Here is a 26,542-nt window from a genome sequence, read left to right as displayed (position 1 = left end):
AGTTGGGCGGTGCCGTACCACCTATCCTTCATGGAGCAGTTTCTGCGGGAAAACACCTTTGACCACCGGTCCATCAGGCAGTGGTCTGCACGGAATGTCCTCAAGGCCCTACGGGAAAAGGAAACGGTGGATCCTGTCGGATGGTTCCCCGAGCAGACCGTCAAAGTCATTTGGCGGAATGCCTCATCACCAGAACTTTCAAACAAGCACCAAGACGTAGCTTGGCTGGTGGTGAGAAGGGCCCTCCCTGTCAGATCCTTCATGCACACCCGAAGTCTCGCCCCCTCCGCACAGTGCCTCCGCGTTGGCTGTGGTGGGGAAGAGACGGTCGCCCACCTCCTCCTGGAATGTGCCTTTGCAAAGCAGGTGTGGAAAGAGATGCAGTGGTTTTTGTCAAGGTTCATCCTAAGCAGCTCTGTAACACAGGAGTCTGTGCTCTACGGGCTGTTCCCAGGGACGCACACCGAGACAAACATCAACTGCTACTGGAGGACTATCAATTCGGTGAAAGACGCCCTTTGGTCTGCCCGAAACTTGCTGGTCTTCCAGCGCAAAGAGTTGTCCACCACCAAATGTTGCAGACTGGCACATTCCAAGGTCCAGGACTACGTGCTGAGGGACGCACTAAAGCTTGGGGCAGCCGCAGCAAAGGCTCAATGGGGAAAGACCACAGTGTAAGTAAGGTTCCCCCACCAAGCTGGACTGAGGGGCTGGATCCATGGGAAACCCCTCGAATTGTATCGTTAATATTCTCAATTGCTGTAAATGTAAAACTGTAATTGACATGACAATTGTGAAATGGAAGGGTTGGGAAGAAACTCATGACAGTATTGAAGGAAACTGATCTCCCTTGCAATGTTTGTATTTTTTGGTGCTGTTTGGAAACTGTTTGGCAATGTAATTTTTACAGATTTTTATGAATAAAGTATATTTTGGAAATTAAAAAAAAGACTCACCTCACTGAAAGGGGTCCCAATGGAGACACTCCTTCAGACAGGGGTCCCGATGGAGAGACTCACCTCACTGAAAGGGGTCCCTATGGAGACACTCCTTCAGACAGGGGTCCCGATGGAGAGACTCACCTCACTGAAAGGGATCCCTATGGAGACACTCCTTCAGACAGGGGTCTCGATGGAGAGACTCACCTCACTGAAAGGGGTCCCTATGGAGACACTCCTTCAGACAGGGGTCCCGATGGAGAGACTCACCTCACTGAAAGGGGTCCCTATGGAGACACTCCTTCAGACAGGGGTCCCGATGGAGAGACTCACCTCACTGAAAGGGGTCCCTATGGAGACACTCCTTCAGACAGGGGTCCCGATGGAGAGACTCACCTCACTGAAAGGGGTCCCAATGGAGACACTCCTTCAGACAGGGGTCCCGATGGAGAGACTCACCTCACTGAAAGGGGTCCCAATGGAGACACTCCTTCAGACAGGGGTCCCGATGGAGAGACTCACCTCACTGAAAGGGGTCCCAATGGAGACACTCCTTCAGACAGGGGTCCCGATGGAGAGACTCACCTCACTGAAAGGGGTCCCAATGGAGACACTCCTTCAGACAGGGGTCCCGATGGAGTGACTCACCTCACTGAAAGGGATCCTAAAAGAGCAATTCCCTCACTGAAAGGGGTCCCGAGGATGTGATCTCCCTCACAGAAAGAGGTCCTGATGGACAGACATCTCTGTACATAAATGGATATATAAAACAATCAGACAGAATTCACAGCTGCTTAAAGAATTGTAAACTTTAACACTGTACATCCATTAACGAGGCAGACGTGTCAAGTGCAGGAGTCAGCTCCCATTCAGTCCTTTCTCTTCACCCTTCCACTGATGGCTGTTGAGGTAACGAATGACTGTTTCTGACCTGCTGCTCCATTGTTTGGTGAGGATGCAGTAAGGGATGGGGCGAGGTTTGAATTCAGTATCTGCAATGTGAGAGTCTCTCTGTCTCTGCCTTTTGCTGGATTTTTTTGCACTCTGCCTCTGCGTCGTCCTGGTTAAATGCTGACCAATGTGTCAATCATACTGTGGGAGGAAACAGAAAATCCACAGGATAAGCTTTACTTTCATGGTCATATTTACATAGAATTTTACAACACAGCAACAGGACCTAATGCACAACTGGTCAATGCTGGTGTTTATGATCCACAGGAACCTCCTCCCAAACTTCTTCGTGAATTTGGAGACTCTGTTATAGTTTTGATCATGAGGTCGGAGACACTTTGCTGTCATTTTGGGTCATGCTTTCAGAGACTCATTTGCTGTAGGTAAGGTCATGAGCTCAGAGAATTTGTTTGCTGTAGATCTCATCATGAGTTTGGTGACTCTGCTGTAGTTTGGCCATGGGTTTGGAGACTGTGTTTGCTGTAGTTTGGCCATGCTTTCAGAGACTCTGTTGTAGTTTGGCCATGGGTTTGGAGACTGTGTTTGCTGTAGTTTGGCCATGCTTTCAGAGACTCTGTTGTAGTTTGGCCATGGGTTTGGAGACTGTGTTTGCTGTAGTTTGGCCATGCTTTCAGAGACTCTGTTGTAGTTTGGCCATGGGTCCGTTGACTCTGTTTGCTGTAGTTTTGGTCATGGGTTCGTCGATTTTGTTTGCTGTAGTTTAATTATGAGTTCAAAGACTGTTTATTAAAGTTTAATCAAAAGTTCAGACACTTTTTTTGCTATAGTTTAATAACAAGTTCGAGACTCTGCTGTAGTTTGTTCATGTTTTCGGAGACTCTGCTGTAATTTGGGTCATGAGTTCGGAGACTCTGTTTTCAGGAGTTTAGTCATGGGTTTGGAGACTGCTTCTGTAGTTTGGGTCATGAATTTGGAGAGTATTTACTGTAGTTTGGCAATGGATTTGGATACGCTGCAGTAGTTTTGTTCATGAGTTCAGGGACTATTTGCTGTATTTCAGCAATGGGTTTGGATACTCTGTTTGCCGTAAAACCACAAATCCTGCCTACACTTCCAGTTGTTTGGTTGACAGAATGGTGCTAATATTCATTCCAGGAAACTAAACTGTGCCTGCTCCTAACTCATTTCCATGAAGAGTGCGTATATTCCCCACTTTACACTAACTCCGTGACATACTTTCCAATTCCCAGTCATCTGTGCAGCCCATCTTGCACCCTCCCCACACGGTCCAAGCCCCACAGCCTAGCTCTTTTCAATCACTGTATGACTCAATGAGATGCATCCTTACCAGTACAGATAGTAGAAAAAGGACATTAGGTAGAAGGACATCTTGCACCAAGCCTCCTTCTGGCAGTAGTTGAGTGTCTCATCATTCATCACTGTCGCTGGATCGTACATTAACTCATTACTGTCCGTGGGACTGTGAAAATATCTGCAACATACAAAGGCCAGAAACACCCGGTGGGATTTACTTCTTTGAAATTTCCTCTGTATATCCCACACCCCTCTCCACATCCCTCGTCTCCTTAAAGCCTAATTCTTTGAGGGAGGTTATGCTGAATCTTTATAAAACTCTGGTTTGGCCACAACTAGAGCTTTTTTTTATTCATTCATGGATGTAGACGTCACCGGCAAGGTAAGCATTTGTTGCCCATCCCTAATTGCCCTTGAACTGAGTGGCAAGGCCATTTCAAAGAACATTTAAGAGTCAGCCACATTACTGTGGATCTGGGGTCACATGTAGACCAGACCAGGTAAGGACAGCAGATTTTCTTCCTTAAAGGACATTAGTGAACCAGATGGATTTTTACAATGGTTTCATGGTCACCATTAGAGCAGCTTTTAATTGAAGATTTTTATTAATTGAATTTAAATTTCACATCTGCCATGGTGGGTTTCTAACCCATGTCCATTGAGCATTGGTCGGGGCCTGTGGATTACTCAGCTATACATATATATATATATATATATATATATATATATTACCACTACACCACTGCCTTCCCTACAGTTGCATTCAGTTCTGGTCACCACACTTTAGGATGGATGTGAGGGTCCTTGAGAGGGTGTAGAGGAGATTTACCAGAATGGTTCCAGGGATGGGGAATTTTAGCTACAAGGTTAGCTTGGAGAAACTGGGGTTGTTCTTGGAACAGAGGAGATTGAGGGCAAGTTTGATAGAGGTGTACAAGATTATGACAGATTTAGATTAGGTAGATAAAGAAAATCTGTTCCCATTAGCTGATCGTACAAGCACTAGGGTACACAGATTCAAGATTTTGGGCAAAAGATGCAGGGGGGGGATATGAGGAAGAACTTTTTTTTACGTAGTGAGTGGTAATGACCTGGAACTCACAGCCATAGGGTGGTGGAAGCAAAATGGATGAGCACTTGAGGGAAGTAAACTTGCAGGGCTACTGGGGTAGAGTGGAGGAATGGGACTGACTGGGTATTTCTAGAGAGAGCCAGCTTTGACACGATAGGTTGAATGGCCTCCTTCTGTGCCATAATGATTTTATGACTGTATGACTTCACACAATCTCCCTTGCCAATGATCTCTCCCACAAAGATCTCTCTCCCTGGGGTCTCTCCTTCGCGATCTCTTTCACTCCCCCTGCAATCTCTCTCCCTGGCGATCTCTCTCTCCCTGGCGATCTCTCTCCCCCTGGCGATCTCTCTCCCTCCCGGGCGACCTCTCTCCCCCTGGCGACCTCTCTCCCCCTGGCGACCTCTCTCCCCCTGGCGACCTCTCTCCCCCTGGCGACCTCTCTCCCCCTGGCGACCTCTCTCCCCCTGGCGATCTCTCTCCCCCTGGCGATCTCTCTCCCCCTGGCGATCTCTCTCCCACTGGCGATCTCTCCCTCCCGGGCGATCTCTCCCTCCCGGGCGATCTCTCTCTCCCCTGGCGATCTCTCTCTCCCCTGGCGATCTCTCTCTCCCCTGGCGATCTCTCTCTCCCCGGGCGATCTCTCTCTCCCCGGGCGATCTCTCTCTCTCCCGGGCGATCTCTCTCTCTCCCGGGCGATCTCTCTCTCTCCCGGGCGATCTCTCTCTCTCCCGGGCGATCTCTCTCCCTCCCGGGCGATCTCTCTCCCACTGGCGATCTCTCCCTCCCGGGCGAGATCTCTCTCCCGGGCGATCTTTCCCTCCCGGGCGAGCTCTCTCTCCCTGGTGATCTCTCTCTCCCTGGCGATCTCTCTCTCCCTGGCGATCTCTCTCTCCCTGGCGATCTCTCTCTCCCTGGCGATCTCTCTCTCTCCCGGGCGATCTCTCTCTCTCCCGGGCGATCTCTCTCCCGGGCGATCTCTCTCCCGGGCGATCTCTCTCCCTGGCGATCTCTCTCTCCCTGGCGATCTCTCTCTCCCTGGCGATCTCTCTCTCTCCCGGGCGATCTCTCTCTCTCCCGGGCGATCTCTCTCCCGGGCGATCTCTCTCCCTCCCGGGCGAGCTCTCTCCCCTGGCGATCTCTCTCTCCCCTGGCGATCTCTCTCTCCCCTGGCGATCTCTCTCTCCCCGGGCGATCTCTCTCTCCCCGGGAGATCTCTCTCTCCCCGGGCGATCTCTCTCTCCCCGGGCGATCTCTCTCTCCCCGGGCGATCTCTCTCTCCCGGGCGATCTCTCTCTCTCCCGGGCGATCTCTCTCCCTCCCGGGCGATCTCTCTCCCTCCCGGGCGATCTCTCTCCCTCCCGGGCGATCTCTCTCCCTCCCGGGCGAGCTCTCTCCCACTGGCGATCTCTCCCTCCCGGGCGAGATCTCTCTCCCGGGCGATCTTTCCCTCCCGGGCGAGTTCTCTCTCCCTGGCGATCTTTCCCTCCCGGGCGAGCTCTCTCTCCCTGGCGATCTCTCTCTCCCTGGCGATCTCTCTCTCCCTGGCGATCTCTCTCTCCCTGGCGATCTCTCTCTCTCCCGGGCGATCTCTCTCTCTCCCGGGCGATCTCTCTCTCTCCCGGGCGATCTCTCTCCCTCCCGGGCGAGCTCTCTCCCACTGGCGATCTCTCCCTCCCGGGCGAGCTCTCTCCCACTGGCGATCTCTCCCTCCCGGGCGAGATCTCTCTCCCGGGCGATCTTTCCCTCCCGGGCGATCTTTCCCTCCCGGGCGATCTTTCCCTCCCGGGCGAGTTCTCTCTCCCTGGCGATCTTTCCCTCCCGGGCGAGCTCTCTCTCCCTGGCGATCTCTCTCTCCCTGGCGATCTCTCTCTCCCTGGCGATCTCTCTCTCCCTGGCGATCGCTCTCTCCCTGGCGATCTCTCTCTCCCGGGCGATCTCTCTCTCCCGGGCGATCTCTCCCCCTGTTGATCTCTCCCCCTGCTGATCTCTCCCCCTGTTGATCTCTCTCCCCCTGTTGATCTCTCTCCCCCTGTTGATCTCTCTCCCCCTGTTGATCTCTCTCCCCCTGTTGATCTCTCTCCCCCTGTTGATCTCTCTCCCCCTGTTGATCTCTCTCCCCCTGTTGATCTCTCTCCCCCTGTTGATCTCTCTCCCCCTGTTGATCTCTCTCCCCCTGTTGATCTCTCTCCCCCTGTTGATCTCTCTCTCCCTGTTGATCTCTCTCCCCCTGTTGATCTCTCTCCCCCTGTTGATCTCTCTCCCCCTGTTGATCTCTCTCCCCCTGTTGATCTCTCTCCCCCTGTTGATCTCTCTCCCCCTGTTGATCTCTCTCCCCCTGTTGATCTCTCTCCCCCTGTTGATCTCTCTCCCCCTGTTGATCTCTCTCCCCCTGGCGATCTCTCTCCCCCTGGCGATCTCTCTCCCCCTGGCGATCTCTCTCCCCCTGGCGATCTCTCTCCCCCTGGCGATCTCTCTCCCCCTGGCGATCTCTCTCCCTGTTGCTCTCTCTCTCTCTCCCTGTTGCTCTCTCTCTCTCTCCCTGTTGCTCTCTCTCTCTCTCCCTGTTGCTCTCTCTCTCCCTGTTGCTCTCTCTCTCCCTGTTGCTCTCTCTCTCCCTGGCGATCTCTTTCCCCCCTGGCGATCTCTTTCCCCCCTGGCGATCTCTTTCCCCCCTGGCGATCTCTCTCCCCCTGGCGATCTCTCTCTCTGATTTCTCTCCCCCCGGCAATCTCTCTCCCCCTGTTGATCTCTCTCCCTGTTGATCTCTCTCTCCCTGTTGATCTCTCTCTCCCTGTTGATCTCTCTCTCCCTGTTGATCTCTCTCTCCCTGTTGATCTCTCTCCCCCTGTTGATCTCTCTCCCCCTGTTGATCTCTCTCCCCCTGTTGATCTCTCTCCCCCTGGCGATCTCTCTCCCCCTGGCGATCTCTCTCCCCCTGGCGATCTCTCTCCCCCTGGCGATCTCTCTCCCCCTGGCGATCTCTCCCTCTCCCCCGGCAATCTCTCCCTCTCCCCCGGCAATCTCTCCCTCTCCCCCGGCAATCTCTCCCTCTCCCCCGGCAATCTCTCCCTCTCCCCCGGCAATCTCTCCCTCTCCCCCGGCAATCTCTCCCTCTCCCCCGGCAATCTCTCCCTCTCCCCCGGCAATCTCTCCCTCTCCCCCGGCAATCTCTCCCTCTCCCCCGGCAAATCTCTCCCTCTCCCCCGGCAAATCTCTCTCTCTAGCGACCTCTCTTTCCCCCCTGCGATCTCTTTCCCCCCTGCGATCTCTTTCCCCCCTGCGATCTCTTTCCCCCCTGCGATCTCTTTCCCCCCTGCGATCTCTTTCCCCCCTGCGATCTCTTTCCCCCCTGCGATCTCTTTCCCCCCTGCGATCTCTTTCCCCCCTGCGATCTCTTTCCCCCCTGCGATCTCTTTCCCCCCTGCGATCTCTTTCCCCCCTGCGATCTCTTTCCCCCCTGCGATCTCTTTCCCCCCTGCGATCTCTTTCCCCCCTGCGATCTCTTTCCCCCCTGCGATCTCTTTCCCCCCTGCGATCTCTTTCCCCCCTGCGATCTCTTTCCCCCCTGCGATCTCTTTCCCCCCTGCGATCTCTTTCCCCCCTGCGATCTCTTTCCCCCCTGCGATCTCTTTCCCCCCTGCGATCTCTTTCCCCCCTGCGATCTCTTTCCCCCCTGCGATCTCTTTCCCCCCTGCGATCTCTTTCCCCCCTGCGATCTCTTTCCCCCCTGCGATCTCTTTCCCCCCTGCGATCTCTTTCCCCCCTGCGATCTCTTTCCCCCCTGCGATCTCTTTCCCCCCTGCGATCTCTTTCCCCCCTGCGATCTCTTTCCCCCCTGCGATCTCTTTCCCCCCTGCGATCTCTTTCCCCCCTGCGATCTCTTTCCCCCCTGCGATCTCTTTCCCCCCTGCGATCTCTTTCCCCCCTGCGATCTCTTTCCCCCCTGCGATCTCTTTCCCCCCTGCGATCTCTTTCCCCCCTGCGATCTCTTTCCCCCCTGCGATCTCTTTCCCCCCCGCGATCTCTTTCCCCCCCGCGATCTCTTTCCCCCCCGCGATCTCTTTCCCCCCCGCGATCTCTTTCCCCCCCGCGATCTCTTTCCCCCCCGCGATCTCTTTCCCCCCCGCGATCTCTTTCCCCCCCGCGATCTCTTTCCCCCCCGCGATCTCTTTCCCCCCCGCGATCTCTTTCCCCCCCGCGATCTCTTTCCCCCCCGCGATCTCTTTCCCCCCCGCGATCTCTTTCCCCCCCGCGATCTCTTTCCCCCCCGCGATCTCTTTCCCCCCCGCGATCTCTTTCCCCCCCGCGATCTCTTTCCCCCCCGCGATCTCTTTCCCCCCCGCGATCTCTTTCCCCCCCGCGATCTCTTTCCCCCCTGCGATCTCTTTCCCCCCTGCGATCTCTTTCCCCCCTGCGATCTCTTTCCCCCCTGCGATCTCTTTCCCCCCTGCGATCTCTTTCCCCCCTGCGATCTCTTTCCCCCCTGCGATCTCTTTCCCCCCTGCGATCTCTTTCCCCCCTGCGATCTCTTTCCCCCCTGCGATCTCTTTCCCCCCTGCGATCTCTTTCCCCCCTGCGATCTCTTTCCCCCCTGCGATCTCTTTCCCCCCTGCGATCTCTTTCCCCCCTGCGATCTCTTTCCCCCCTGCGATCTCTTTCCCCCCTGCGATCTCTTTCCCCCCTGCGATCTCTTTCCCCCCTGCGATCTCTTTCCCCCCTGCGATCTCTTTCCCCCCTGCGATCTCTTTCCCCCCTGCGATCTCTTTCCCCCCTGCGATCTCTTTCCCCCCTGCGATCTCTTTCCCCCCTGCGATCTCTTTCCCCCCTGCGATCTCTTTCCCCCCTGCGATCTCTTTCCCCCCTGCGATCTCTTTCCCCCCTGCGATCTCTTTCCCCCCTGCGATCTCTTTCCCCCCTGCGATCTCTTTCCCCCCTGCGATCTCTTTCCCCCCTGCGATCTCTTTCCCCCCTGCGATCTCTTTCCCCCCTGCGATCTCTTTCCCCCCTGCGATCTCTTTCCCCCCTGCGATCTCTTTCCCCCCTGCGATCTCTTTCCCCCCTGCGATCTCTTTCCCCCCTGCGATCTCTTTCCCCCCTGCGATCTCTTTCCCCCCTGCGATCTCTTTCCCCCCTGCGATCTCTTTCCCCCCTGCGATCTCTTTCCCCCCTGCGATCTCTTTCCCCCCTGCGATCTCTTTCCCCCCTGCGATCTCTTTCCCCCCTGCGATCTCTTTCCCCCCTGCGATCTCTTTCCCCCCTGCGATCTCTTTCCCCCCTGCGATCTCTTTCCCCCCTGCGATCTCTTTCCCCCCTGCGATCTCTTTCCCCCCTGCGATCTCTTTCCCCCCTGCGATCTCTTTCCCCCCTGCGATCTCTTTCCCCCCTGCGATCTCTTTCCCCCCTGCGATCTCTTTCCCCCCTGCGATCTCTTTCCCCCCTGCGATCTCTTTCCCCCCTGCGATCTCTTTCCCCCCTGCGATCTCTTTCCCCCCTGCGATCTCTTTCCCCCCTGCGATCTCTTTCCCCCCTGCGATCTCTTTCCCCCCTGCGATCTCTTTCCCCCCTGCGATCTCTTTCCCCCCTGCGATCTCTTTCCCCCCTGCGATCTCTTTCCCCCCTGCGATCTCTTTCCCCCCTGCGATCTCTTTCCCCCCTGCGATCTCTTTCCCCCCTGCGATCTCTTTCCCCCCTGCGATCTCTTTCCCCCCTGCGATCTCTTTCCCCCCTGCGATCTCTTTCCCCCCTGCGATCTCTTTCCCCCCTGCGATCTCTTTCCCCCCTGCGATCTCTTTCCCCCCTGCGATCTCTTTCCCCCCTGCGATCTCTTTCCCCCCTGCGATCTCTTTCCCCCCTGCGATCTCTTTCCCCCCTGCGATCTCTTTCCCCCCTGCGATCTCTTTCCCCCCTGCGATCTCTTTCCCCCCTGCGATCTCTTTCCCCCCTGCGATCTCTTTCCCCCCTGCGATCTCTTTCCCCCCTGCGATCTCTTTCCCCCCTGCGATCTCTTTCCCCCCTGCGATCTCTTTCCCCCCTGCGATCTCTTTCCCCCCTGCGATCTCTTTCCCCCCTGCGATCTCTTTCCCCCCTGCGATCTCTTTCCCCCCTGCGATCTCTTTCCCCCCTGCGATCTCTTTCCCCCCTGCGATCTCTTTCCCCCCTGCGATCTCTTTCCCCCCTGCGATCTCTTTCCCCCCTGCGATCTCTTTCCCCCCTGCGATCTCTTTCCCCCCTGCGATCTCTTTCCCCCCTGCGATCTCTTTCCCCCCTGCGATCTCTTTCCCCCCTGCGATCTCTTTCCCCCCTGCGATCTCTTTCCCCCCTGCGATCTCTTTCCCCCCTGCGATCTCTTTCCCCCCTGCGATCTCTTTCCCCCCTGCGATCTCTTTCCCCCCTGCGATCTCTTTCCCCCCTGCGATCTCTTTCCCCCCTGCGATCTCTTTCCCCCCTGCGATCTCTTTCCCCCCTGCGATCTCTTTCCCCCCTGCGATCTCTTTCCCCCCGCGATCTCTTTCCCCCCGCGATCTCTTTCCCCCCCCGCGATCTCTTTCCCCCCCCGCGATCTCTTTCCCCCCCCGCGATCTCTTTCCCCCCCCGATCTCTTTCCCCCCCCCGATCTCTTTCCCCCCCCCGATCTCTTTCCCCCCCCCGATCTCTTTCCCCCCCGCGATCTCTCTCTCACCACCGCGATCTCTCTCTCTCCACCGCGATCTCTCTCTCTCCACCGCGATCTCTCTCTCCCCACCGCGATCTCTCTCTCTCCCCACCGCGATCTCTCTCTCTCCCTGGCGATTTCTTTCCCTCCGGCGATCTCTCTCTCTGGTGATTTCTCTTCCACCGGCGATCTCTCTCTCCCTGGCAATCTCTCTCCCCCAGCGATCTCTCTTCTCCCAGTGATCTCTTTACCCTGTGATCTCTCTCTCCCTGGTGATCACTCCCTTGCAATTCAATCTGCTGGCTGCTGGATGGGAAATGGAGTTCTCCTGTTGGAGCCAAGGTTGACCATCTATGCACCTCATTAATAAAATTTGCTTGACATGTTGGTAAATTGATCGGAGTAAGACGTTGTCAGACTCACCTCCAAAGGTTATAGAAGAGCAGGGGAATATTGAGACCCAGTGTCAGCCATTCCTGTGCGCACAAGAACATGATGCAGAACAATCCATGGATGGAATATTCTGGAAGCACCAGCTACATCGGGAAAGAATGGGAAGGTTAACACAAGCACTCAACAATAACAAAACTCTCCACATTGACTTTCCCTCGCTTTCTTTTATTTATCCAGATTTGTTTTGTTCTCTTGCGCTCCCACCTCTTTCTTTTGCACTCTCTCTGCTCACTCTCTTTCTCTCTGCCTCTCTCGCTTTCTCTCTCATTTGCACTCTCTCTTGCTTTCTTTCACTTTCTATCTCTTGTTTTCTTTCTCTGTCTCATTTCTTTCTGTCTTACTTTCTTTCTCTCTTTTTCTCTCTCTCCCTCTCTCTTGCTTTTTCTCCCTCTTGCTTTCTCTACCTTTTGCGCTCTCTCTCCCTTTCCGTATATGTGTACAAATTGTTGAAGGTGGCAGGGCAGGTTGAGAAAGTGGATAAAAAGGCATACTGGATTCTGGGTTTTATAAATAGAAGCATAGAGTACAAAAGCAAGGAAGTTATGATGAACCTTTAGAAAACACCAGTTCGACCTCAGCCAAGTGTTATGTCTAATTCTGGGCACCACACTTTAGGAAGGATATGAAGGCATTAGAGAGGGAGCAGAAAAGATTTACGAGAATGGTTCCAGGGATGAGGGACTTCAGTTACATGGATAGTTTGGAGAAGCTGGGAGGAGATTTGATAGAGATGTTCAAAATCATGAGGGGGTCTGGACAGAGAGAGATCGCCGGGGAGAGAGATCGCCAGGGAGAAACTGTTCCTATTGGCAGAAGGGTCCAGAACCAGAGGACACAGGCTTAAGCCAAGAGAACCAGTGGCAATATGAGGAAAAACTGTTTCATGCAGCAAATAGTTCGGATCTGGAATGCACTGCCAGACAGTGTGGTGGAGGCAGGTTCAATTGTGGCTTTCAAAAGGGAATTGAATAATTATCTGAAGAGAAAACATTTGCAGGGCTATGGGGAACAAGTGAGGGAGTGGGACTAGCTGAGTAGCTATTATAGAGAGCCAAATGGCCTCCTTCTGTGCTGTAGCCATTCTATGATTCCATGATTTCATTCTATGACTGTCTCTCACTTGCGCACTTTCTTTCTTTCACTCAGTCACTTTCTCCCTCTTCCGCTGTCTCTCTTTAGCTTTCTGTCTCTCTTTTGCATTCTTTTTCTCACCTTTTTGCTTTCTCTTGCTCTCTTTTTGATCTTTTGCCTTCTCTTTCTGTCACGCTTTCTCTCTCGCTCGCCGTCGCTCTCTTTGGCTTTCATAGTCATAGAGTCATAGAGTTATACAGCACAGAAACAGACCCTTCGGTCCATCATGTCTGTGCCGGCCATCAAGCACCTAGCTGTTCTAATCCCATTTTACAGCACTTGGCCCATAGCCTTGTATGCTATGGCATTTCACATGCTCATCTAAATACTTCTTAAATGTTGTGAGGGTTCCTGCCTCTACCACCCCTTCAGGCAGTGTGTTCCAGATTCCAACCTGGGTGAAAAAACATTTCCTCAAATCCCCTCTGAACCTCCTGCCTCTTACCTTAAATCTATATCCCCTGGTTATTGACCCCTCCGCTAAGGGAAAACGTTTCTTCCTAACTACCATATCTATGCCCCTCATTATTTTGTATACCTCAATCAGGTCCCCCCCTCAGCCTTCTCTGTTCTAAGGAAAATAACCCTAGCCTATCCAGTCTCTCTTCATAGCTGAAATGCTCCAGCCCAGGCAACATCCTGGTGAATCTCCTCTGCACCCTCTCCAGTGCAATCACATCCTTCCTATAGTGTGATCAGAACTGTACACAGTACTCCAGCTGTGACCTAACTAGCGTTTTATACAGCTCCATCATAACCTCCCTTATATTCTATGCCTCGACTCATAAAGGCAAGTCTCCCATATGCCTTCCAAACCACTTTATCTACCTGCGCTGCTGCCTTCAGTGATCTATGGACAAGTACACCAAGGCCCCTCTGACCCTCTGTACTTCCTACGGTCCTACCATCCACTGTATATCCCCTTGCCTTGTTAGTTCACCCAAAATGCATCACCTCACACTTCTCAGGATTAAATTCCATTTGCTACTGCTCCGCCCATCTTACTAACCCTTCTATATCGTCCTGTAATCTAAGGCTTTCCTCCTCACTATTTACGGCACCACTAATTTTTGTGTCATCTGTGAACTTACTGATCATACCGCCTATATTCATGTCTAAATCATTAATGTACACTACAAACAGCAAGGGTTCCAGCACCGATCCCTGTGGTACACCACTGGTCACAGGCTTCCAATCGCAAAAACTACCCTCGACCATCACCCTCTGCCTCCTGCCACGAAGCCAATTTTGGATCCACTTTGCCAAATTTCCCTGGATCTCATGGGCTCTTACCTTCTTAACCAATCTCCGATGCAGGACCTTATCAAATGTCTTACTGAAGTCCATGAAGCCTACATCAATGGCTTTACCCTCATCTACACATCTAATCACCTCCTTGAAAAATTCAATCAAATTTATTAGACTTGATCTCCCCCTGACAAAGCCATTCTGACAATCCTTGATTAATCCCTGCCTCTCCAAGTAGAGATTAATCCTGTCCCTCAGAATTTTTTCCGATAGTTTCCCTACCACTGATGTTAGACTCACTGGCCTGTAAGTAGCTGGTTTATCCCTACTACCCTTCTTGAATAATGGTACCACATTCGCTGTCCTCCAGTCCTCTGGTACCTCTCCTGTGGCCAGAGAGGATTTGAAAATTTGTGTCAAAGCCCCTATAATCTCCTCCCTTGCCTCACATAACACCCTGGGATACATCTCATCTGGGTCTGGGGATTTATCTACTTTTAAGCCCGCTAAAAACGCTAATACCTCCTCCCTTTCAACGCTAATATGTTCAAGTCCATCACAATTCCCCTCCCTGAGATCTACACCTACATCGTCCTTCTCCATTGTGAACACAGATGAAAAGTAATCATTTAAAACCTCATCTTTGTCCACTGGCTCCACACACAGATTGCCACTTTTCACTTTTGTCCTTAATGGGCCCTACTCTTTCCCTGGTTATCCTCTTGCCCTTAATATACTTATAAAATGCCTTGGGATTTTCCTTTATCTTGCCCACCAGTGTTTTTTGATGCCCCCTCTTTGCTCTCCTAATTACTTTTTTAAGTACCCCTCTACACGTCCTATACTCTTCTAGGACCTCCACTGTTTTCAGCCCTCTGAATCTGCCATAAGCCTCCTTTTTTATATTTTCCTTATCCAATCCTCAATATAGAGAGTGGAGTGATTAAAATTGGAGATGCTCAAGAGGCCAGAATTAGATTGAGCGCAGATATCTTGGAGTGTTTTAGGACTGGAGGAGATTACAGAGATAGGGAGGGGTGAGGCCATGGAAGGATTTGGAAACAAGGATGAGAATTTTGAATTGAGGTGTTGCCATACTGGGAGCCAGTGTAGGTCAGTGAGCTCTGGGGTAATGGGTGAACGGGATTTGGTGTGATACAAGCAGCAGAGTTTTGGATGAGTTTGCAGAGGGTGGAAGATGGAAGACCAGAGTGCATTGGAATAGTCAGGTCTGGAGGGAACAGAGGCATGGAGGGTTTCAGCAGCCGAGACAGGGATGGAGAAGGGCGAGGTGACAGAGGTGGAAGTAGCCGGTCTTGGTGATGGAGAGGGTATGGGGCAGAAGCTCATCTCAGGGTCAAACAGAACATTGAGGTTGTGAACAGTCTTGTTCAGTGTCAGACCAGAAAGTACCTGGGTTAGATCCCGGGTCTGTGCTTGGTGAGTTCGGCTCAGACAGAACGGTAAGGGGGTTATTCCAATCAGCCTCACCACCGCTAGTGTCAGGGAAGAGGACAAACTGGTTACCCTGTTGGAAAGTGTAGATGTCGGGGGAAGCGAGGACCTGGCAAAAGTGCAATTACCCTCCATAGTGGATAGCCAGACTTCAGTACACAGACACAAGACAGAACGTTAGGAATAAATAAATGACTGGCTCTGCACACGGAGCGACCTGAACTAATGTTAACTGTATTTTCTACCAATGCTCTCAGGAACATAGAAAATCCCGTTACCATGGGGACGCACTGATGTTGCTATTAGCAACTTCTCTGTGACCCTCGAAGAATTAACCAAACTGTTGATTTTCCAATCATCAACGTAGAGGTCACAGGCTAATCCTGCAGGCAGAGATCTTTGACAGATTTGCCACTCATTTTATTGTGCTTCCAGACGATACACAAACAGGCCTGCTATTCACAAGCCCATTGACCTTTCAGCAGCCTCTCTACAACTCACCTTTCCTCTCCATCTCCAGTTACTAATCCGACACTGCTCAGTGCTCCTCTGACCTTTCCTCTCCAGTTACTAATGCTACACTGCTCAGTGCTCCTCTGACCTTTCCTCTCCCTCTCCAGTTACTAATGCGACATTGCTCAGTGCTCCTCTGACCTTTCCTCTCCATCTCCAGTTACTAATGCTACACTGCTCAGTGCTCCTCTGACCTTTCCTCTCCCTCTCCAGTTACTAATGCTACACTGCTCAGTGCTCCTCTGAATTTTCCTCTCCCTCTCCAGTTACTAATGCTGCACTGCTCAATGCTCCTCTGACTTTCCTCTCCATCTCCAGTTACTAATGCTACATTGCTCAGTGCTCCTCTGACCTTTCCTCTCCCTCTCCAGTTACTAATGCTACACTGCTCAGTGCTCCTCTGAAATTTCCTCTCCCTCTCCAGTTACTAATGCTACACTGCTCAATGCTCCTCTGACCTTTCCTCTCCATCTCCAGTTACTAATGCTACACTGCTCAGTGCTCCTCTGAATTTTCCTCTCCCTCTCCAGTTACTAATGCTACACTGCTCAATGCTCCTCTGACCTTTCCTCTCCATCTCCAGTTACTAATGCTACACTGCTCAGTGCTCCTCTGACCTTTCCTCTCCAGTTACTAATGCTACATTGCTCAGTACTCCTCTGACCTTTCCTCTCCATCTCCAGTTACTAATGCTGCACTGCTCAGTGCTCCTCTGACCTTTCCTCACGCTTTCCAGTTACTAATGCTACACTGCTCAGTGCTCTTCTGACCTTTCCTCTCCCTCTCCAGTTACTAATGCTACACTGCTCAGTGCTCCTCTGACCTTTCCTCTCCCTCTCCAGTTACTAATGCTACACTGCTCAGTGCTCCTCTGACCTTTCCTCTCCCTCTCCAGTTACTAATGCTACACTGCTCAGTGCTCCTCTGACCTTTCCTCTCCCTCTCCAGTTACTAATGCTACACTGCTCAGTGCTCCTCTGACCTTTCCTCTCCAGTTACTAATGCTACACTGCTCAGTGCTCCTCTGACCTTTCCTCTCCCTCTCCACTTACTAATGCTACACTGCTCAGTGCTCCTCTGACCTTTCCTCTCCATCTCCAGTTACTAATGCTACATTGCTCAGTGCTCCTCTGACCTTTCCTCTCCCTCTCCAATTACTAATGCTACACTGCTCAGTGCTCCTCAGACCTTTCCTCTCCAGTTACTAATGCTACACTGCTCAGTGCTCCTCTGACCTTTCCTCTCCATCTCCAGTTACTAATGCTACACTGCTCAGTGCTCCTCTGACCTTTCCTCTCCATCTGCAGTTACTAATGCTACACTGCACAGTGCTCCTCTGACCATTCCTCTCCATCTTCAGTTACTAATTCTACACTGCTCAGTGCTCCTCTGACCTTACCTCTCCCTCTCCAATTACTAATGCTACACTGCTCAGTGCTCCTCTGACCTTTCCTCTCCAGTTACGAATGCTCCACTGCTCAGTGCTCCTCTGACTTTTCCTCTCCCTCTCCAGTTACTAATGCTACATTGCTCAGTGCTCCTCTGACCTTTCCTCTCCCTCTCCAGTTACTAATGCTACACTGCTCAGTGCTCCTCTGACCTTTCCTCTCCATCTCCAGTTACTAATGCTACAATGCTCAGTGCTCCTCTGACCTTTCCTCTCCATCTCCAGTTACTAATGCTACACTGCTCAGTGCTCCTCTGACCTTTCCTCTCCATCTCCAGTTACTAATGCTACACTGCTCAGTGCTCCTCTGACCATTCCTCTCCATCTTCAGTTACTAATTCTACACTGCTCAGTGCTCCTCTGACCTTTCCTCTCCCTCTCCAGTTACTAATGCTACACTGCTCAATGCTCCTCTGACCTTTCCTCTCCATCTCCAGTTACTAATGCTACACTGCACAGTGCTCCTCTGACCATTCCTCTCCATCTTCAGTTACTAATTCTACACTGCTCAGTGCTCCTCTGACCTTTCCTCTCACTCTCCAGTTACTAATGCTACACTGCTCAGTGCTCCTCTGACCTTTCCTCTCCCTCTCCAGTTACTAATGCTACTACATTGCTCAGTGCTACACTGACCTTTCCTCTCCAGTTACTAATTCTACACTGCTCAGTGCTCCTCTGACCTTTCCTCTCCCTCTCCAGTTACTAATGCTACACTGCTCAGTGCTCCTCTGACCTTTCCTCTCCCTCTCCAGTTACTAATGCTACATTGCTCAGTGCTACACTGACCTTTCCTCTCCAGTTACTAATTCTACACTGCTCAGTGCTCCTCTGACCTTTCCTCTCCCTCTCCAGTTACTAATGCTACACTGCTCAGTGCTCCTCTGACCTTTCCTCTCCAGTTACTAATGCTGCACTGCTCAGTGCTCCACTGACCTTTCCTCTCCCTCTCCAGTTACTAATGCTACACTGTTCATTGCTCCTCTGACCTTTCCTCTCCATCTCCAGTTACCAATGCTACACTGCTCAGTGCTCCTCTGACCTTTCCTCTCCCTCTCCAGTTACTAATGCTACACTGCTCAGTGCTAAAGAACAAAGAAAGAACAAAGATAATTACAGCACAGGAACAGGCCCTTCGGCCCTCCAAGCCTGCGCCGATCCAGATCCTCTCTCTAAACATGTCGCCTATTTTCTAAGGTTCTGTATCTCTTTTCTTCCTGCCCATTCATGTATCTGTCTAGATACATCTTAAAAGACTCCATCGTGCCCGCGTCTACCACCTCCGCTGGCAACGCGTTCCAGGTGCCCACCACCCTCTGCGTAAAGAACTTTCCACGCATATCCCCCCTCAACATTTCCCCTTTCACTTTGACCTTTGCTCCTCTGACCTTTCCTCTCCCTCTCCAGTTACTAATGCTACACTGCTCAGTGCACCACTGAACCTTCCTCTCCATCTCCAGTTACTAATGCTACACTGCTCAGTGCTCCTCTGAACTTTCCTCTCCAGTTACTATTGCTACACTGCTCAGTGCTCCTCTGACCTTTCCTCTCCAGTTACTAATGCTACATTGCTCAGTGCTCCACTGACCTTTCCTCTCCATCTCCAGTTACTAATGCTACACTGCTCAGTGCTCCTCTGACCTTTCCTCTCCCTCTTCAGTTACTAATGCTACACTGCTCAGTGCTACACTGACCTTTGCTCTCCATCTCCAGTTACTAATGCTACACTGCTCAGTGCTCCTCTGACCTTTCCTCTCCATCTCCAGTTACCAATGCTACACTGACCTTTGCTCTCCATCTCCAGTTACCAATGCTACACTGCTCAGTGCTCCACTGACCTTTGCTCTCCATCTCCAGTTACTAATGCTACATTGCTCAGTGCTCCTCTGATCTTTCCTCTCCATCTCCAGTTACTAATGCTACACTGCTCAGTGCTACACTGACCTTTGCTCTCCATCTCCAGTTACTAATGCTACACTGCTCAGTGCTCCTCTGACCTTACCTCTCCATCTCCAGTTACTAATGCTAAACTGCTCAGTGCTCCTCTGACCTTTCCTCTCCATCTGCAGTTACTAATGCTACACTGCTCAGTGCTCCTCTGACCTTTCCTCTCCATCTGCAGTTACTAATGCTACACTGCTCAGTGCTCCTCTGACCTTTCCTCTCCCTCTCCAGTTACTAATGCTACACTGCTCAGTGCTCCTCTGACCTTTCCTCTCCAGTTACTAATGCTACATTGCTCAGTGCACCACTGAACCTTCCTCTCCATCTCCAGTTACTAATGCTACACTGCTCAGTGCTCTGAACTTTCCTCTCCAGTTACTATTGCTACACTGCTCAGTGCTCCTCTGACCTTAACTCTCCAGTTACTAATGCTACATTGCTCAGTGCTCCACTGACCTTTCCTCTCCATCTCCAGTTACTAATGCTACACTGCTCAGTGCTCCTCTGACCTTTCCTCTCCCTCTTCAGTTACTAATGCTACACTGCTCAGTGCTCCTCTGACCTTTCCTCTCCATCTGCAGTTACTAATGCTACACTGACCTTTGCTCTCCATCTCCAGTTACCAATGCTACACTGCTCAGTGCTCCACTGACCTTTCCTCTCCATCTCCAGTTACTAATGCTACACTGCTCAGTGCTCCTCTGACCTTACCTCTCCATCTCCAGTTACTAATGCTACACTGCTCAGTGCTACACTGACCTTTGCTCTCCATCTCCAGTTACTAATGCTACACTGCTCAGTGCTCCTCTGACCTTACCTCTCCATCTCCAGTTACTAATGCTACACTGCTCAGTGCTCCTCTGACCTTTCCTCTCCATCTGCAGTTACTAATGCTACACTGCTCAGTGCTCCTCTGACCTTTCCTCTCCATCTCCAGTTACTTATGCTACACTGCTCAGTGCTCCTCTGACCTTTCCTCTCCATCTGCAGTTACTAATGCTACACTGACCTTTGCTCTCCATCTCCAGTTACCATTGCTACACTGCTCAGTGCTCCACTGACCTTTCCTCTCCATCTCCAGTTACTAATGCTACACTGCTCAGTGCTACACTGACCTTTGCTCTCCAACTCCAGTTACTAATGCTACACTGCTCAGTGCTCCTCTGACCTTTGCTCTCCATCTCCAGTTACTAATGCTTCATTGCTCAGTGCTCCTCTGACCTTTGCTCTCCATCTCCAGTTACTAATGCTACACTGCTCAGTGCTCCTCTGACCTTTCCTCTCCCTCTCCAGTTACTAATGCTACACTGCACAGTGCTCCTCTGACCTTTCCTCTCCATCTCCAGTTACTAATGCTACACTGCTCAGTGCTCCTCTGACCTTTCCTCTCCATCTGCAGTTACTAATGCTACACTGCTCAGTGCTCCTCTGACCTTTCCTCTCCCTCTCCAGTTACTAATGCTGCACTGCTCAGTGCTCCTCTGACCTTTCCTCTCCATCTGCAGTTACTAATGCGACACTGACCTTTGCTCTCCATCTCCAGTTACCAATGCTACACTGCTCAGTGCTCCACTGACCTTTCCTCTCCATCTGCAGTTACCAATGCTACACTGCTCAGTGCTCCACTGACCTTTCCTCTCCATCTCCAGTTACTAATGCTACACTGCTCAGTGCTACACTGACCTTTGCTCTCCATCTCCAGTTACTAATGCTACATTGCTCAGTGCTCCTCTGACCTTTCCTTTCCATCTCCAGTTGCTAATGCTACACTGCTCAGTGCTACACTGACCTTTGCTCTCCATCTCCAGTTACTAATGCTACACTGCTCAGTGCTCCACTGACCTTTCCTCTCCCTCTCCAGTTACTAATGCTACACTGCTCAGTGCTCCTCTGACCTTTCCTCTCCCTCTCCAGTTACTAATGCTACATTGCTCAGTGCTCCTCTGACCTTTCCTCTCCCTCTCCAGTTACTAATGCTACAGTGCTCAGTGCTCCTCTGACCTTTCCTCTCCCTCTCCAGTTACTAATGCTACACTGCTCAGTGCTCCTCTGACCTTTCCTCTCCATCTCCAGTTACGATTGCTACATTGCTCAGTGCTCCACTGACCTTTCCTCTCCATCTCCAGTTACTAATGCTACACTGCTCAGTGCTACACTGACCTTTGCTCTCCATCTGCAGTTACTAATGCTACATTGCTCAGGGCTACACTGACCTTTCCTCTCCATCTCCAGTTACTAATGCTACACTGCTCAGTGCTCCTCTGACCTTTCCTCTCCCTCTCCAGTTACTAATGCTACACTGCTCAGTGCTCCTCTGACCTTTCCTCTCCCTCTCCAGTTACCAATGCTACACTGCTCAGTGCTCCTCTGACCTTTCCTCTCCATCTCCAGTTACTAATGCTACACTGCTCAGTGCTCCTCTGACCTTTCCTCTCCCTCTCCAGTTACTAATGCTACATTGCTCAGTGCTCCTCTGACCTTTCCTCTCCCTCTCCAGTTACTAATGCTACACTGCTCAGTGCTCCTCTGACCTTTCCTCTCCCTCTCCAGTTACTAATGCTACACTGCTCAGTGCTCCTCTGACCTTTCCTCTCCAGTTACTAATGCTGCACTGCTCAGTGCACCACTGAACTTTCCTCTCCATCTGCAGTTACTAATGCTACACTGCTCAGTGCTCCTCTGACCTTTCCTCTCCATCTGCAGTTACTAATGCGACACTGACCTTTGCTCTCCATCTCCAGTTACCAATGCTACCCTGCTCAGTGCTCCACTGACCTTTGCTCTCCATCTCCAGTTACTAATGCTACACTGCTCAGTGCTACACTGACCTTTCCTATACCTCTCCAGTTACTAATGCTACACTGCTCAGTGCTCCTCTGACCTTTCCTCTCCATCTGCAGTTACTTATGCTACACTGCTCAGTGCTCCTCTGACCTTTTCTCTCCATCTGCAGTTACTAATGCTACACTGACCTTTGCTCTCCATCTCCAGTTACTAATGCTACACTGCTCAGTGCTCCTCTGACCTTTCCTCTCCAGTTACTAATGCTACATTGCTCAGTGCTCCACTGACCTTTCCTCTCCATCTCCAGTTACTAATGCTGCACTGCTCAGTGCTCCTCTGTCCTTTCCTCGCCCTGTTCAGTTACTAATGCTACACTGCTCAGTGCTCCTCTGACCTTTCCTCTCCATCTGCAGTTACTAATGCTACACTGACCTTTGCTCTCCTACTCCAGTTACTAATGCTTCACTGCTCAGTGCTCCTCTGACCTTTGCTCTCCATCTCCAGTTACTAATGCTACATTGCTCAGTGCTCCTCTGACCTTTGCTCTCCATCTCCAGTTACTAATGCTACACTGCTCAGTGCTACACTGACCTTTGCTCTCCATCTCCAGTTACTAATGCTACACTGCTCAGTGCTCCTCTGACCTTACCTCTCCATCTCCAGTTACTAATGCTACACTGCTCAGTGCTCCTCTGACCTTTCCTCTCCATCTGCAGTTACTAATGCTACACTGCTCAGTGCTCCTCTGACCTTTCCTCTCCATCTCCAGTTACTTATGCTACACTGCTCAGTGCTCCTCTGACCTTTCCTCTCCATCTGCAGTTACTAATGCTACACTGACCTTTGCTCTCCATCTCCAGTTACCATTGCTACACTGCTCAGTGCTCCACTGACCTTTCCTCTCCATCTCCAGTTACTAATGCTACACTGCTCAGTGCTACACTGACCTTTGCTCTCCAACTCCAGTTACTAATGCTACACTGCTCAGTGCTCCTCTGACCTTTGCTCTCCATCTCCAGTTACTAATGCTTCATTGCTCAGTGCTCCTCTGACCTTTGCTCTCCATCTCCAGTTACTAATGCTACACTGCTCAGTGCTCCTCTGACCTTTCCTCTCCCTCTCCAGTTACTAATGCTACACTGCACAGTGCTCCTCTGACCTTTCCTCTCCATCTCCAGTTACTAATGCTACACTGCTCAGTGCTCCTCTGACCTTTCCTCTCCATCTGCAGTTACTAATGCTACACTGCTCAGTGCTCCTCTGACCTTTCCTCTCCCTCTCCAGTTACTAATGCTGCACTGCTCAGTGCTCCTCTGACCTTTCCTCTCCATCTGCAGTTACTAATGCGACACTGACCTTTGCTCTCCATCTCCAGTTACCAATGCTACACTGCTCAGTGCTCCACTGACCTTTCCTCTCCATCTGCAGTTACCAATGCTACACTGCTCAGTGCTCCACTGACCTTTCCTCTCCATCTCCAGTTACTAATGCTACACTGCTCAGTGCTACACTGACCTTTGCTCTCCATCTCCAGTTACTAATGCTACATTGCTCAGTGCTCCTCTGACCTTTCCTCTCCATCTCCAGTTGCTAATGCTACACTGCTCAGTGCTACACTGACCTTTGCTCTCCATCTCCAGTTACTAATGCTACACTGCTCAGTGCTCCACTGACCTTTCCTCTCCCTCTCCAGTTACTAATGCTACACTGCTCAGTGCTCCTCTGACCTTTCCTCTCCCTCTCCAGTTACTAATGCTACATTGCTCAGTGCTCCTCTGACCTTTCCTCTCCCTCTCCAGTTACTAATGCTACAGTGCTCAGTGCTCCTCTGACCTTTCCTCTCCCTCTCCAGTTACTAATGCTACACTGCTCAGTGCTCCTCTGACCTTTCCTCTCCATCTCCAGTTACGATTGCTACATTGCTCAGTGCTCCACTGACCTTTCCTCTCCATCTCCAGTTACTAATGCTACACTGCTCAGTGCTACACTGACCTTTGCTCTCCATCTGCAGTTACTAATGCTACATTGCTCAGGGCTACACTGACCTTTCCTCTCCATCTCCAGTTACTAATGCTACACTGCTCAGTGCTCCTCTGACCTTTCCTCTCCCTCTCCAGTTACTAATGCTACACTGCTCAGTGCTCCTCTGACCTTTCCTCTCCCTCTCCAGTTACCAATGCTACACTGCTCAGTGCTCCTCTGACCTTTCCTCTCCATCTCCAGTTACTAATGCTACACTGCTCAGTGCTCCTCTGACCTTTCCTCTCCCTCTCCAGTTACTAATGCTACATTGCTCAGTGCTCCTCTGACCTTTCCTCTCCCTCTCCAGTTACTAATGCTACACTGCTCAGTGCTCCTCTGACCTTTCCTCTCCCTCTCCAGTTACTAATGCTACACTGCTCAGTGCTCCTCTGACCTTTCCTCTCCAGTTACTAATGCTGCACTGCTCAGTGCACCACTGAACTTTCCTCTCCATCTGCAGTTACTAATGCTACACTGCTCAGTGCTCCTCTGACCTTTCCTCTCCATCTGCAGTTACTAATGCGACACTGACCTTTGCTCTCCATCTCCAGTTACCAATGCTACCCTGCTCAGTGCTCCACTGACCTTTGCTCTCCATCTCCAGTTACTAATGCTACACTGCTCAGTGCTACACTGACCTTTCCTATACCTCTCCAGTTACTAATGCTACACTGCTCAGTGCTCCTCTGACCTTTCCTCTCCATCTGCAGTTACTTATGCTACACTGCTCAGTGCTCCTCTGACCTTTTCTCTCCATCTGCAGTTACTAATGCTACACTGACCTTTGCTCTCCATCTCCAGTTACTAATGCTACACTGCTCAGTGCTCCTCTGACCTTTCCTCTCCAGTTACTAATGCTACATTGCTCAGTGCTCCACTGACCTTTCCTCTCCATCTCCAGTTACTAATGCTGCACTGCTCAGTGCTCCTCTGTCCTTTCCTCGCCCTGTTCAGTTACTAATGCTACACTGCTCAGTGCTCCTCTGACCTTTCCTCTCCATCTGCAGTTACTAATGCTACACTGACCTTTGCTCTCCTACTCCAGTTACTAATGCTTCACTGCTCAGTGCTCCTCTGACCTTTGCTCTCCATCTCCAGTTACTAATGCTACATTGCTCAGTGCTCCTCTGACCTTTGCTCTCCATCTCCAGTTACTAATGCTACACTGCTCAGTGCTCCTCTGACCTTTCCTCTCCCTCTCCAGTTACTAATGCTACACTGCACAGTGCTCCTCTGACCTTTACTCTCCATCTCCAGTTACTAATGCTACACTGCTCAGTGCTCCTCTGACCTTTCCTCTCCATCTGCAGTTACTAATGCTACACTGCTCAGTGCTCCTCTGACCTTTCCTCTCCCTCTCCAGTTACTAATGCTACACTGCTCAGTGCTCCTCTGACCTTTCCTCTCCATCTGCAGTTACTAATGCGACACTGACCTTTGCTCTCCATCTCCAGTTACCAATGCTACACTGCTCAGTGCTCCACTGACCTTTCCTCTCCATCTCCAGTTACCAATGCTACACTGCTCAGTGCTCCACTGACCTTTCCTCTCCATCTCCAGTTACTAATGCTACACTGCTCAGTGCTCCAGTGACCTTTCCTCTCCATCTCCAGTTACTAATGCTACACTGCTCAGTGCTCCTCTGACCTTTCCTCTCCAGTTACTAATGCTGCACTGCTCAGTGCTCCTCTGACCTTTCCTCTCCAGTTACTAATGCTACACTGCTTAGTGCTCCTCTGACCTTTCCTCTCCAGTTACTAATGCTGCACTGCTCAGTGCTCCACTGACCTTTCCTCTCCCTCTCCAGTTACTAATGCTACACTGCTCATTGCTCCTCTGACCTTTCCTCTCCATCTCCAGTTACCAATGCTACACTGCTCAGTGCTCCTCTGACCTTTCCTCTCCCTCTCCAGTTACTAATGCTACACTGCTCAGTGCTAAAGAACAAAGAAAGAACAAAGATAATTACAGCACAGGAACAGGCCCTTCGGCCCTCCAAGCCTGCGCCGATCCAGATCCTCTCTCTAAACATGTCGCCTATTTTCTAAGGTTCTGTATCTCTTTTCTTCCTGCCCATTCATGTATCTGTCTAGATACATCTTAAAGACTCCATCGTGCCCGCGTCTACCACCTCCGCTGGCAACGCGTTCCAGGTGCCCACCACCCTCTGCGTAAAGAACTTTCCACGCATATCCCCCCTCAACATTTCCCCTTTCACTTTGACCTTTGCTCCTCTGACCTTTCCTCTCCCTCTCCAGTTACTAATGCTACACTGCTCAGTGCACCACTGAACCTTCCTCTCCATCTCCAGTTACTAATGCTACACTGCTCAGTGCTCCTCTGAACTTTCCTCTCCAGTTACTATTGCTACACTGCTCAGTGCTCCTCTGACCTTTCCTCTCCAGTTACTAATGCTACATTGCTCAGTGCTCCACTGACCTTTCCTCTCCATCTCCAGTTACTAATGCTACACTGCTCAGTGCTCCTCTGACCTTTCCTCTCCCTCTTCAGTTACTAATGCTACACTGCTCAGTGCTACACTGACCTTTGCTCTCCATCTCCAGTTACTAATGCTACACTGCTCAGTGCTCCTCTGACCTTTCCTCTCCATCTCCAGTTACCAATGCTACACTGACCTTTGCTCTCCATCTCCAGTT

The 26,542-nt window shown here is 51.2% G+C and overlaps 1 protein-coding gene across 1 annotated transcript in view; it reads right to left on the bottom strand.

The window, feature by feature from the left end:
• Window positions 1-1,779: 1,779 nt before the first annotated feature.
• LOC137353441 (protein cornichon homolog 3) overlaps window positions 1,780-26,542 on the bottom strand; it is a 235,295-nt gene continuing 210,532 nt past the window's right edge. Inside the window, exons 4-6 of the mRNA XM_068019739.1 lie at window positions 11,315-11,427; window positions 3,199-3,342; window positions 1,780-2,030 (exon numbers count right to left, since the gene is read on the bottom strand). Of these exons, the coding sequence (XP_067875840.1) occupies window positions 2,003-2,030; window positions 3,199-3,342; window positions 11,315-11,427 (285 nt within the window). The 3' untranslated portion in view covers window positions 1,780-2,002. The remainder of the gene's footprint in view (window positions 2,031-3,198; window positions 3,343-11,314; window positions 11,428-26,542) is intronic.

This window comes from Heterodontus francisci, chromosome 3, assembly GCF_036365525.1.
Source record: "Heterodontus francisci isolate sHetFra1 chromosome 3, sHetFra1.hap1, whole genome shotgun sequence".
Lineage (NCBI taxonomy): Eukaryota > Metazoa > Chordata > Chondrichthyes > Heterodontiformes > Heterodontidae > Heterodontus > Heterodontus francisci.
This window is presented reverse-complemented; position numbering and strand designations above follow the sequence as displayed.